A 14,820-nucleotide genomic window follows, 5' to 3' on the forward strand; every position below is an offset into this window, starting at 1 on the left:
GTTTCTTTTTCAGGTGGGTTTTACAGAGCTTTGCAAACTCTGTCAATGAAATACATCTTACTGGAAGAAAAAGCTCACCGTTATGCTTTATATTTTTCATTTTAGTCATTCTCCCTTGTGACAAAAACCCATGTATTTATGGTGCAACGTGCATCGATCTTGAGAACCAAGATTTTGTCTGTGAATGTCCCATTGGATTGTACTATACAAATACTTCAGGTTGCCAAAAAGGTAAGCTTCATATTTAAGATTTGTGTGGCTCCATCAGAAATATTGGAGACAAGCCACTATGTGCAAGATGGTCAGTGGAGATGGTGTTGTTATGGTGACTATGATATTGCTGCTGAACCAACCAAAATAAAACATTTAAATATGCCAATTGCCACCTTCTTGTTTTCTGAGCATCTCTGTTTAGAAATATATCAAAGAGAGAGAATGCAGGTGCAACTGAGTATACTGAGCAAGTGGCACCTAAATGTCACAATCTGTTTAAACACACTTGTTGTTATCTTATAGTGAGTCTGGGAACTTCTTCTTTCATCAGCCTCCCTGCCCCAACCAAAAAAATATTTTTTCTAATCCAAAATGGCTGAGGGTGAGGCTAGTGCTTCATTTGCACTGACTCCAGCATATAGAGCCACATCAGATCAAACAGGTCCCTCAGAGCCAGTTTTCACTCAGGAAAATGGCAGAGGAGGAATCTAAGACCCCTCCTCCAACTGTGTCATGTTACTGAGCTGAACTTAGAATCACTGAAAATGAGTTCCCTGGTGTAACATTTGTTTTAAAGTTGGGTCAGGGAAATCATGCCTCATTTGGTCCCAAGACTCAGTGTTCTGCCCCTTTTGGAGCAACCCCTCCCCCCTATTTTTCTGCATACTAACTATTCTCACAAGCATAACCCTATCTTGTCTGTAGGGAGCGTGCAGCCTCATTATCCACACACTGTGCAGCCTCATTATCCACACACGAACCAACCAGATGGAGTGAAAATACAATCATGGAGTTGGAAGGGAACTCCAGGGTCATCCAATCCAACCCCCTGCACAATGTATAGTGATAAATCATCATATATAATAAAGTCAGGATTTATCAGTCAGAAGAAGGGTAATTTAAGATGTCTGGGATAGAAGCCCAAGTTAATTTCCAACCACCAAAGAAATTCTTGTGTTTTAGCTAGACTGATATGTTATCAAACTTGTTCCTTCTGGGTCTTCTGATAGAGCAAGACTCTCCCGATGCTGTTATCCTCATCATGTCACCAATGACTTTTCAAAAAACTTTCAAGAATATTTTTAAAAATTCACACCAAGTTATTCACCAAACATACACATGGTGAATTCTTCTTGCAGTTCCCATTATTGAAACAAGTCCTCAAATTGTCCCATTTGCTCAGTGTTCAGTTATGTCTGGACATTTTATATTTTTTCAAAACCATTGTATAAATACAGTTATAGCTGGTTTGATGTGTAATTTTAGCTAACAGAAAGCAAGTTTTCCAGATGTGACCTGAATTACATCAACATTGTTATAATTTCAGGAAAAGTATTCCCAGGTGATTTATCACTGAGTAATGTACCGTATGAATCATCAATGGCAGATAAATCTACCAAGGAATACAAAAAGTTATACGACAATGTCACCCAAATGGTAAGTCAACCTTCTCTAATATCTGTTTTTCTTGTAAACTGAGACTTAACATCTCTCCCCCCCCAAAAAAAATAACAGCAATATTATTTTTAGATATATCTGGAAGTCAATTAAATTATATAAATTATGTATCAATTAATTAGTATGTATGTATGTATGTATGTATGTATGTATGTATGTATGTATGTATGTATGTATGTATGTATGATTACTTGCCTTGGAGTAGTCAACAGTTTTGGTAACAATCAATATAAGACCAAATTAATAAATATGAAAGGCATCCTTAAAACATTAAAATATATTATAAAATATAAACTAATATAGATAAAAATAATTTAACATCGCTAACTCCATAAGGGGGGGGGGAAAGAGAGTGAGGAAGATAGGATGAGGGAGGCCCAATCTGGTGATAGCAGTTCCTGTTGCTGGCCTCAACCATGTGCTTGGTGGAAGAACTCTGTCTTGCAAGCCCTGTGGAACTCTATGGGCATTTCTGCACATCATTACAAATAGCATTATGCCACTCAGCTAAATAAAATTGCACCTCCTGGTCCTTCCTCAGCTTTTTTGCTGTCTTGCTCTTCTCTGCTGCTATTTCACACTTCTCCCCCTCTGCAAATACTGCTGGAAATAGTGGAAGATGGCAATGAGATTTATATGTGACTCTCTTCCACCTGTCACTCAAGCCAGGCAGCCAATCCTCTTTCTCCATGATTTAAAGGTTCACTGATGCCTGCTAATTTTTTTCTTAAATGAATAAATTTGAACAACCAATTGCCACAAGATAACTGTACTTATAGTGAGAAAGTGTTGACTTTCGCAACATTGGTGGCTGCACATGTAGGGTTTTTTCTACCCCACCCCACCCTGATCTATGAACCTGCATGGACGCTGCTACCGATTCCTCCCCCTGTGTGTGTGCATACACACACGCTCCCGTGAGGGCTTCCTGCTACTGCCTCCCCCTGTGTGCACGAGTACACATACACACACACATGCTCCCCAGCAAGGGCTCACTGCTGTTACCTCTCCTCCCCTGCATGCACACACGCATGTGCGCACACACATATACACACATGTGCTCCCCAGTGAGGGCTTGCTGCTGCTGTCTCCCCTCCCCTCCCCTGCATGCATGCACGCACTCATGCATGCACACGCACACTCTGCAGAGTTCCCTTGCTGTGGGTGGCTGGGACGCCTGCCTGGGGGCCTTTCTCGCTGGCTGGCTAGCTCTTGCCATGGGCTTGTGGCTCCCTGCCCTGCCCCCCCAGGCACCTCTCACCTCTCCACCTTCTCAGATAGAAGGAGAGAGGAGAGAGTGCCATGCTCCCTCATGTGATCTTCAGAGGAGGCTTCTTCAAGAAGATAACAGGGGGGGGGGCAAGCAGGAAGAACTGTCTCTGTGGAGACGGGGGGGGGAGTGGGCAGGAGCTTTAGAGAGGCATGCTTTATGCTACGTTTGGGGAAAAAATCTGTGTGTCATTGCCTACACACTTGTTCACCTATTTGTTACTCCAAGATGTCAGGCATTTTTAAAAAGACATTCCTGTCCCTGGGAGAGGGGGGTGGGAGTGAGGGTGGGACGAGGCAGGCACCTTTTGTGCATTTCAGCCTCCATACCTTTCTTTGGCTGGTGGGCTGCTGGCTGCTCTCCATTAGATAGTGCTACATATATTGGTGTTTTTGGGATTCACCAACTAGCACTTTAAAATGGAGGATGTAGCTGGCCGTTTACTGCCCAGACACTGCCTATTGGTGACATCATATGGAGGGGCCGGAATATAACAATGAGAGGTAAGTATTTAACTATTTTTAAAGGGTGCAAAAAACCCTGTGATCTTTCTAAGGAGTTCATTCCTGCAAGCAGGAGCCAAAGCCAAGTGACCTTCCCTGGGGCCAGGGACCACCAACCAATTTGTATTTGGAGATCAAAGGGCTGTCTGAGGGTTATATTCAGATAGACAGGTCCCTTAGATATGCAGGGCTAGATCTGGTCCATGGCCCTTCCTGTTCAGCACTCTGTGTCACACAGAGGCCCCAAACCAGGTTCTATCAGGATGTCCACCTGGGGGGCCGGAACTCCAGAGGCCCTCCCAGTGCTACCACCCAAACACCAAGAACACAGAACATCAGTGCCCAGACATAGTGTCCCATCTCTATGGCTAATAGCCACTCATGAACTTCTGCTCTGTATGTTGATCCAGTCTCCCCTTGAAGCTGCCTATGCTTGTAGCCACCACCAATTATTTTGACAATGAATTCCACATGTTAATTACTCTTTGAGTGGAGAAGTACGTCCTTTTATCTGTTGTAAACTGTTCACTTTTATCTGTTCAAAGTTCATCACTCATTACATTCTTTAAGTGCCCACCAGTTCTTGAGATTTCCAGAACTGTACACAATATTCTAAGTAAGGTTGTACCATAGTTTTATACAGGAGCCTTATGATAATCATGGCCGTGCCCTTACCACTCAGCTGCAGGTTGCTGAAATGGGCGGGTGGCTTGTGCGCGGATCTCATGGGGTGATCCCGTATGTCCTATGCATGGGCAGAGCCACCCATTTATAGAGACAGCCTGCCCATTCACCAGCCTCTTGCCCCCTTGTCCGGCCAGCAGGAGGTCAAAAATTCCTTCTACTCACCCTGTTTCTAAGTTATTGACAGGTTAGGTTAACGTTTGTTAATGTGTTGCCATAGCTGATAAGGAAAATTATCTGCGCACACTTAACGGTCTTTCGAGTGAATGTTATGTTTCAAAACAGTACCATATTTTGTTCCTTATGTTGTTGCAATATGTTGTCACAGCTGGTGGTTTAGGCCCAGACAGATTCTTTGTGAGTGGTCTGCATCTGCGACCTGGACTCAGCAACTGGGGGGGACCCTACATAAGAGGCGGAGTTGATGTTGAGCTGCGGTGCCTCCCCAACTGGGGGGGCAAGCTCACATCACCAGGCAGCTGGGAGAACCATCCCCCAATACATTGGTTGCCTTCCCCCATTCTGATCCCAGTGGCGTTGGGGGGCTGAGGGCTCAGCAACCACGGTCTTGTTGCTGGGGTCCAGCTTCCTCATGGTCAGCTGATCATGAAATGGCTCAGGGTCTCCCCAGGCTGCACCAATGCTCCAGCTGGCAAAATAAAGCTGTGGCCAATTCGACACCAAACAAGATGCTGTATGTGCGTATCTTCCTTGTCAGCCCATAATTGCCCTCCTGTTAGGCAATCCCCAATGCCAGTACTTAATTCTGTAAAGGTTTTATTTAAAATTAATACCATGTAGGGCTGTAGGACCTTTTGGTAAAACAAGATGACAAGCATCCAAAAGCTCACTGTGCTAGCTGTTCAGCCCTGTTGCCTTTTCAAAGTGTACCTTTAATGATCTTCCAATTCAATTAGTAAACTGTATATATATTCCACACAAGGGAGGAAGAGTGGCATGACATAGCCCACTCTCATCAGAACTCAGAAGCAACGTAGGTTTGGTAGTTGGAAGAGTGAAGGGACACCATCAAGAAGACTCTGTAGAAGAAGACAAACCACCATTGCTTCTGCCTTGCCTTGAAAGACTCTTGCTAGGGTTGTCATAAGTTGACACACAGTGTTCCAAATGAGGCCACAACACAAATCCATACAGGTGCACTATAATATTGGCAGTTTTATTTTTTTGTCCCTTTCCTAATGACACCCAGCATAGAGTTTGCCTTTTTCACTGCTGCAGCACATGGAATTAACATTTTAATTGAGTTACTATGACCCCAATGCCTCTTTCAGTCTCAGTTACTTCAAATCCCATTAGCATATATTTGAAGCTGGATTTTTTTTTGTTTAATTGTGCATAACCTGACACTTACCCATATGTATCTTCATTCATCTCTTTGTTGCCTACTCATCAAATTTGTGGAGATCCTCCTGGACCTATTCACAGTCATCCTTTTTTTTCCATCTCAAATAATTGTGTGTCATCTATATATCTGACCACTACACTTCTCACTCCCAGTACCAGATCATGAAGTGCACCTGGCATATAGGATGACCCCCCCACTTGGAGGCATGTTTTTCAGGGGGGTAAAGTAGTCTTATACACCAGCAAATACTGTATATAATGTCTGCTGAGTCACCATTAAGTACATGTTTGTTCACTTTCTCAAAGAACTCCAAGTTTGGTTAGACAGAACTTCCATTTTTCCCTCAGCAGGCTTTGCTCCTCTATCTGTCTAATTATTTTTAATACAGTATCTACTAATTTGCCTTGGACAAACGTTTGCTAACTGATCTGTAATTTCTTGGTTCCCCTTTAAAACCCTTGTTAAAATTGGTGGAACATTTTCATTCACATTTACAAATATTAATACAAGAAATACGAGTGTTGATTCTAATTCTACATTAGAGCCAGCTTGGTGTAGTGGTTAGGAGTGTGGACTTTTAGTCTGGCAAGCCGGTTTGATTCCGCTCTCCCCCACATGCAACCAGCTGGGTGACCTTGGGCTTGCCATACCACTGATAAAGCTGTTCTGACTGAGCAGTAATATCAGGGCTCTCTCAGCCTCACGTACCTCACAGGATGCTGTTGTGGGGAGAGGAAAGGGAAGGCAATTGTAAGCCACTTTGAGACTCCTTCAGGTAGAGAAAAGCAGCATATAAGAACCAGCTTTTCTTCTACTCTTCTTCTACATGCACAAGTTTCTATGCTAATAGAAAACAGAATAGTGTGTCCATCAGATAGGTCCATCAGAAATTAGTGGCTCTTTCATTAATTGAATAATGTAAAACCAATCATAAATGTTTCACAAAATTTACTGGTCCCTTATGAAACAATGTAGACGTGTATCCATTGTAATGTCTGGAAGACAAGATTAAAAAAAAATCTATTTAAAAACACTATCAAGATCTGGGGAGAAGCTCAAGCAAATGAGGGCACAAGTTGTATTCTCTTCAATCTTGCCTGTCAAGGGAAGAGGAATGTGTCGGGAGAGGAAAATAATGGAGGTGAATCAGTGGCTGCGTAGTTGATGCCGGCAGGAGAGATTTGGTTTCTGGGACCATGGGATAGGCTTTCTTGAAGAAGGCCTACTAGCACCTGATGGACTGCACTTGTCGAAGCTGGGGAAGAATGTGTTTGGCAGGAACCTGGGGACATTCATCAGGAGAGGTTTAAACTGAAGCCACAAGGGGAAGGAGATGATCAACATAGGGAGTGTAAGGAAGGAGACCTATTGGGGGCAGCCCAACCAGCAAGGCCAGCTCATAGGGAACCAAAAGTAAAAGGATTCAGATGCCTTTATACTAACGCCTGAAGCATGGGCAATAAGAAGGAAGAGCTGGAACTTCTCAAGCTGATGGAAAAGTATAATCTAGTAGGCATCACAGAAACTTGGTGGAATGATTCTCATGACTGGAATGTAATAGTGGATGGATATGAACTGTTCAGAAAAAACAGAATAGATCGAAGAGGTGGAGGAGTGGCACTGTATGTGAGGAAAGGGCTTACCTGTCAGGAAATTCTAGTGAAGGAAAGTATATCTACAGTGGAAAGCATCTGGGTGAAAATAAGCGAGGGGAAAACAAACGGTGTGGTGGTTGGGTCTGCTGCCAACCGCCTGACCAACGAGAAGATGTGGATGCTGCACTTTGTGAGCAGCTTGAGAAAATATCCAAGTGGCAGGACCTTGTCATCATGGGAGTCTTCAATTTCCCAGATGTGTGCTGGGAAACAAAATCTACGAAGCGTCCTCAGTCATGCAACTTTCTGACCTGCAGGTGCAGACCACTTTCATTTATCAAATGGTAGATGAACCCACAAGAGGTTCAGCCATACTGGACTTAATACTGACCAACAGGCAAGAATTGGTGGATGAAGTGAAGGAGGTGGGGACCCTAGGGGGAAGTGACCATGTCCTCATAGAATTCCTTTTGAGATGGGAGGCAAGGAAGCTTGTAGCCAGATGCGGATGTTGGATTTTCGTAGGGCAAACTTTAATAAACTCAGAGACATGATGAGTGTCATACCATGGATGAGAATGCTGGAAGGGAAGGGAGCATGTGAAGGGTGGGCGCTACTCAAACAAGAGCTATTGCATGCTCAATCAATGACTATCCCAGAAAGACGAAAACACTGCAGGAGCTCTAAGAAGCCTATTTGGATGAACAGAGAACTTCAAGAGGAACTAAGAAAGAAAAGGAAAATGTCCAGGAAATGGAGAGAAGGACAGAGCTCTAAAGAAGAGTACCTACAGGTTACTAGGCACTGTAGATTAATCATCAGAAAGGCAAAGCTGAGAGTGAGCTAAGATTGGCCAGGGAAGCCCACTGTAACAAGAAAAGATTTTTCAGTTATGTGAGGAACAGACGTAAAGGAGTAGGAGGCAATAGGCCCACTGTTGGGTGCGGATGGACAAACTCTAACAGAAGATGCAGAGAAAGCAGAAAGGCTCAGCACCTATTTTACATTTGTTTTTTTCCCACAGGTCAAAGGGTTTAGGCACATCTAGAGATGGCAGTAGCCAAGGGATAGTGTCTGGGTGGCAGGTTGACATGGATAGAGAGGTTGTCGAGAGGCATTTAGCTGCACTGGATGAGTTCAAATCCCCTGGGCCGGATGAAATGCACTCGAGAGTGCTCAAATAACTTTCTGGAGAACTTGCAGAACCCTTGTCTATCATCTTCGGGACCTCTTTAAGGACTGGAGATGTCCCGGAGGACTGGAAGAGAGCAAACGTTTTTCCGATCTTCAAAAAAGGGAGGAAGGATGACCCGGGAAACTACAGACCAGTGAGTCTGACCTCTGTTGTGGGGAAGATAATGGAGCAGATATTAAAGGGAGCAATCTGCAAACATCTGGAGGACAATTTGGTGATCCAAGGAAGTCAGCATGGATTTGTCTCCAACAGGTCCTGCCAGACCAACCTGGTTTCCTTTCTTGACCAAGTAACAGGTTTGCTGGATCGGGGAAATTCGGTTGATGTCATTTACTTGGATTTTAGTAAAGCTTTTGACAAGGTTCCCCATGATGTTCTGATGGATAAATTGAAGGACTGTAATCTGGATTTTCAGATAGTTAGGTGGATAGGGAATTGGTTAGAGAACTGCACTCAAAGAGTTGTTGTCAATGGTGTTTCATCAGACTGGAGGGAAGTGAGTAGCGGGGTACCTCAGGGCTCGGGGTTCGGCCTGGTACTTTTTAACATATTTATTAATGATCTAGATGAGGGGGTGGAGGGATTACTCACCAAGTTTGCAGATGACACCAAATTAGGAGGACTGGCAAATACTCCGGAAGATAGAGACAGAGTTCAACGAGATCTGAACACAATGGAAAAATGGGCAAATGAGAACAAGATGCAATTTAATAAAGATAAGTGTAAAGTTCTGCATCTGGGTCAGAAAAATGAAAAGCATGCCTACTGGATGGGGGATACGCTACTAGGTAACACTGTGTGTGAACGAGATCTTGGGGTACATGTGGATTGTAAACTAAACATGAGCAGGCAGTGTGATGCAGTGTTAAAAAAGGTGAATGCCATTTTGGGCTGTATCAACAGGGGCATCACATCAAAATCACAAGATGTCATAGTCCCATTGTATACGGCACTGGTCAGACCACACCTGGAGTACTGTGTGCAGTTCTGGAGGCCTCACTTCAAGAAGGACGTAGATAAAATTGAAAGGGTACAGTGGAGAGCGACGAAGATGATCTGGGGCCAAGGGACCAAGCCCTATGAAGATAGGTTGAGGGACTTGGGAATGTTCAGCCTGGAGAAAAGGAGGTTGGGAGGGGACATGATAGCCTTCTAAGTATTTGAAAGGTTGTCACTTGGAGGAGGGCAGGATGCTGTTTGCGTTGGCTGCAGAGGAGAGGACATGCAGTAATGGGTTTAAACTACAAGTACAACGATATAGGCTAGATATCAGGAAAAAAATTTTCACAGTCAGAGTAGTTCAGCAGTGGAATAGGCTGCCTAAGGAGGTGGTGAACTCCCCCTCACTGGCAGTCTTCAAGCAAAGGTTGGATACACACTTTTCTTGGATGCTTTAGGATGCTTTGGGCTCATCCTGCGTTGAGCAGGGGGTTGGACTAGATGGCCTGTATGGCCCCTTCCAACTCTGTCATTCTGTGATTCTGTGATTAAAGAAATAGCTTTCTGGGAAGTCAAGTGACAAAAAGAGAGTATATTGGCTGCTATTTGTGGGCTCTGCCATATTTTCCTAGATTGATTTCTTTGTTTTCATCTCTTATCTCCATTCTTTTTACAGTTCCGAACAGTATTTGAAAATGAGACTGCGTACAAACAAACTATCATTTTAAGTGTGAAGTAAGTTAACTTTATATATATTTAACATACAGTCCTATACTGAGTTATTTCAGTCCAGTCCCACTGATTTCAAACTGACTTTGACTGGAGTCATTCTGCATAACATTACACTTTAACTGTGTTAGGTATTAACAATTCTGGCAGGTTTATAACTATGGCTGCAATTATATTTTGCTTATAACTCAACAAAACCCAGGTTGAACCATTGAGGTAAATAAGACACAGCTAGCCTAAACGTATATAAGCATTAACCTAAGAACTTAGCAACATTTATATGGAGACTTTGTCATGGGTGAATGCCATTTCTGCACATTGAAAAAAATAGCATTATCCCAGCGCCATGGCGTAATGCTATTAAATATTGCTCATCCACTCATTCCTCAGCTCCTGGCTCTCTCCCTTCTGCTGCTTTCTTGGGGATGAAATTGCTCATTTCTGTCTCTTCCATGAGCAATTGTACCATGTGGGTATTGCAGTCCCAGGAATAAAGTTCCCCATGGTCAGAACTGGCAGCTGGGGAGAGGGAAGAGCTGGAAAGATCCATGACCATCAGAAAGTTCAATTAGCAGAACGTAAGACTCTGACTTACTTTTCCGTCTGTTGTGGAGTCCCCCCTCCTTCTCCATGCTAAGCAAGCTAAATTTCACCCAGCTCACTGACTTATTTGCCTACTTTTAGGCTAGCATTGCACTATTGTGCACACAGACACTAAAAGTATGTGCAAGTACTACAAAAGCCCCACCACAAACTGCTGCACAACTTTTAAGTGACTTCTGGCTCACAGGCCTAAGAAACAACTTTGCTCCAAGAAGTCATCAGTTTCCTCCTTTCTGTCCAGAATTACACGTCCAGGGATGAGTAGACTTTTGCCTGCCTTGCTACAGTAGTGAGCATCACCAGGTTATTAATTTAAGACTCAGTGAAGAGTGTTCATTGAAACTCGGCAATGAATCACTGAGCTGGCCTTCTAGCTAGCAGTATGTTGCTATTTTTCTCTGATTTATTGTGACTCTGTTTTTATAATGCATGCCGTTAAAGGTTTATTTATCTATCAATTGATTGCTAGCAGTATGTTTGCCAAAAGCAGTTACACATAGGTGAGCAATTTTTGCTCTTATACATTGTGTGACTTTCACTGGAAAGCTCCATTTCATTTATAAGACAACTTTATTTGAGATAGTCATCTTGCAATATTACCTATCTCTGCTGTTGGTCTACACCAGTGGTCCCCAACCTTTTTGAGGCTGGGGACCGGCAGGGCATCGGGCCGCGCCCATGCATTGCGCATGCGCAATTCGCGGGCATGGCCCGCACGGGCGCGGCCCGGCCCTGATTTCCTGTCCCCGCCCTCCCGCAGTAAGAAGTTTTTTACTGCGGGGGGGGGCGGGGAGAGGGAGCCGTGGCCCGGCGCCATGGCCTTCGCGGCCCGGCACCGGGCCGCGGCCCGCAGGTTGGGGACCACTGGTCTACACAATTCCCTTCTTGTTACTTCATGGAAGTATCCTTACGATTAGCCTTGGCAACCTGGCTTGCATCAACTTAGGAGTCTTGGGTCTAGATTTTCTTCAGGTTAGGGACTTCCTCTATAGTTTTCCAAGGTCAGAGACACTCCAGTGACTAGATCCTTTCCTTGGAGAAGGGGCCATAACTTGGTGGCATAGGTTCTACTGGGTATACAGAAGGTCCCAGTTTCAATCACCACAAAGGATTAGGCCGTGGCGCAGAGTGGTAAGGCAGCCGTCTGAAAGCTTTGCCCATGAGGCTGGGAGTTCAATCCCAGCAGCCGGCTCAAGGTTGACTCAGCCTTCCATCCTTCCGAGGTCGGTAAAATGAGTACCCAGCTTGCTGGGGGGTAAACGGTAATGACTGGGGAAGGCACTGGCAAACCACCCCGTATTGAGTCTGCCATGAAAACGCTAGAGGGCGTCACCCCAAGGGTCAGACATGACTCGGTGCTTGCACAGTCAAACTGCGGCCCTCCAGATGTCCATGGACTACAATTCCCATGAGACCCTGCCAGCAATTGTAGTCCAAGACTTCTCCCAGAGCCACTACAGCCACTACCAGTCTGAGCAGACCTGACTGATCTTGTTGGTTCAAGGGTCTGATTCAGTATAAGGCAGCTTCATGTGTTCAGTCCTGACAAACAGCACCTTTTCTGATGATTGGATGTTTGTAGGAGACAAGGAATCCCACACACAGGTCATGTATAATTTCAACTGCATGCCTTTTGAAAAATTGCTAAAAGTTTTCCTAAAATATCATTTTCTTACAACATTTGTGTATATGTGCTTCCATTTCAGATCATCACTACAAAAATCTGATGGATATGCTGTGGTTTTGTTAACCAATATATTTGATACAAGCACCAACTTAAGTAGCTTAGAAGTACAGAGTCTTATAGAAAAGGCACTCCCTAACTCATCTTTTAAGAGTAAGTACGGAATGAAAGTGCTGGCATGTTCCTTTGTCAGTGATATCAGTCACTGGTCCATAGATCAGCCCCAGTCCACAAAACAAGTAAGACTGCTCCTTGCTAGATGAGGTGTGTGTGTGTGTCCCTTCTTTTTCTGAGCGCTAAAAAGATTCCAGTCCTGCAGGGGCAGGCAGATGTTTCATTAAGGCTCATTCCGCACAGCGGTGGCTGCATCGGGCCACTGGCAGTGTGATGCCGTGGAGCATAAAGCTCCGTGGTTTACTGTGTCCCCATGAGAGACACATTTCAATGCTGGATCTGCTCCAGTGCTGAAATGTGTCCCCCCAGGAAACAAAGCAGCGGCAGAATCATTCTGCTGGGGGGGGGGGGGAGGCCCTGTAGGGAGTTTTTTATTTTGCAGAAATGAAATTGAATGCCCCGCTCTGCCCACAGCACAACAAAATTCCACAAAGCTGACCAGGGCATTCTTTGCCCCCTCTGGGCCACACAGGCCTCCTGGAGACCAGGCCCTCGGTTGCCCTGGGCTAAGGTAATGTTATGCGCTGCAGGCGCCAACAGGGTCTGTCCTGCAGCAGGCCTGGGAGCGGTCGTGCTCAGTGGCTGCATCATGTGGAAGCGGGGATTTGCCTCACGTCTGTATGACCACCCTCTCAGCCTTTTCTTCCTGAGTGTAATCGGCCTAAGTGATGTTTAGGAAGAGTTCCTAGCGGAAATTTGATCCGAACTACATCTAACTGGCAGGATATAAGAAAGTAAGAGATTAGTTGGCTGGAATAGCCTGTTTGCTGCGGAGCTGGAATCAAATGCAATCCATTGAACTGGAGAGATTTGTTGTATTGTTTCTCAATAGTCCATCTCGGCAGGGATATATACAAAGGTGGGTCAGCAGGGAGAGGACAGAATGAAACTGAAATTGTGCGTGAAGGAATGGATGACTGTGTCAAGAAGCTAGGCATTTCATATGGGATCCAGCAAGACAAAGTGAGTATAATATGCAGACAGAGCAAAGCCTGAGAGGTGACCTATTGCTCAGACTGAAAAGCTGCAAATCCAAAATGTAATAAGATGGGATCAATACTTTATGGCAGATGCCATGCTTATTAATTGGGATCAGCTAGGTCTAAATGGCCATGGTTATAGTGCAATTGTGATGGGGATCTTGATATTATGCAATGCAGTCCTAAACAGAGTTTTCACACTCTGCTTAAAGTCCACTGAATGACTAAGATTGCCTGTCAAGGTCTTGCTAATGTTATTTAGTTAGCCTTTGAGCCCTGCTGGTATTTGAAACAGAGGAAGGTGTTACCATCTGCTGAAGTAAGAAGCATCACCTCCACAGTAAGTTATGTAAGAATGGAAACATCTACTGTAGATATCAGTGATGCTTGCTGTTTTGCTAATGACAGACAATGTTATATATTTTGTTAGCTGTACCACAGTGTGATCTATCGATCTGTGATAGCCAAACTACAGACTGCAAGGAGTCAAAAGATAATACTAGAGCAACCTGCGAATGTAAACAAGGATTGGCTAAGAAGAATCCAGAGGACACCTATTGCTTATGTAAGAACCTGGGAAAACATTGCTAGATATGCCAGTGCTTTTTCTGTGCATCTTAGCTTATTCATACATAATTGAAAATAACATTGATTTCGGAGACTGACAGTATTAAAAAATCAAGCCCTTGTTATGCCAAACCTTTACATTTGAATCTGAACAATAATTATTCAGCACATGCCTAAACATGTTTCCCCCTCTGAAATCTCCCCCCCTCCAAAAAACTTTTTGTTTAATTCTGGGGCTGAGTTAATATGAGGCAGAGATTGTGCTGGATATTCCAGGATCTCTATGGATAGTCTGGAAGCACCTCCTTTGAGAAAACAATTAAATCTGACCGGGTAGGGTGGACTTTATTTGTGCCTGGATAAGAGACCACTGTGAGCCTCATAGAAACCATACTGAGCATGGGATCAACTAAGTATAATAAAGAAATTTAAAATGTTAGTCATATACAAAGAGTCCCTTAGGTTAGGATGGGCACAGTTTTGGTCCTTTTTTTCATAGCGTCTCTCTCACCTACTTCCCCTCGTTTCTGGGGCTTACATCACCCCCTTCATTGGACCTGGAATGCAGCAGATAGTGCATAACTGAGGGTGGGAGTTTAAGCAGCCATCTTTGGTGAGAGAATAAGTCTGTTTCCATATATTCATTTGTGAAATATTTTGGAGGGTATGATTCTGCTCATTACATAGGAAACCTCTCTCTCTCTCTCTCTCTCCCCCCCCTCCCCCTGTACTATTTAACTGAATGTTCTATTGTTGTTTTCTTATTGACCTCATTTGTGATTCCAGGCCATTGACCATGCAGAGGAATTGCACCATTTGACATTTATGCACATGTTACAAAATGACCCATTTGCAGAGGC

The 14,820-nt window shown here is 44.2% G+C and overlaps 1 protein-coding gene across 50 annotated transcripts in view; it reads left to right on the forward strand.

Moving 5' to 3' along the window:
- Nucleotides 1-14,820, forward strand: part of MUC13 (mucin 13, cell surface associated) — a 59,974-nt gene that overhangs the window by 33,658 nt on the left and 11,496 nt on the right. For all 50 annotated transcript variants that reach the window (XM_077320364.1, XM_077320374.1, XM_077320370.1 and 47 more), the window contains 5 exons: nucleotides 106-231; nucleotides 1,541-1,650; nucleotides 9,900-9,958; nucleotides 12,262-12,392; nucleotides 13,824-13,958. In XM_077320364.1, coding sequence (XP_077176479.1) covers nucleotides 106-231; nucleotides 1,541-1,650; nucleotides 9,900-9,958; nucleotides 12,262-12,392; nucleotides 13,824-13,958 — 561 coding nt within the window. The remainder of the gene's footprint in view (nucleotides 1-105; nucleotides 232-1,540; nucleotides 1,651-9,899; nucleotides 9,959-12,261; nucleotides 12,393-13,823; nucleotides 13,959-14,820) is intronic.

This window comes from Paroedura picta, chromosome 2, assembly GCF_049243985.1.
Source record: "Paroedura picta isolate Pp20150507F chromosome 2, Ppicta_v3.0, whole genome shotgun sequence".
In the NCBI taxonomy this organism is placed as follows: Eukaryota; Metazoa; Chordata; class Lepidosauria; order Squamata; family Gekkonidae; genus Paroedura; species Paroedura picta.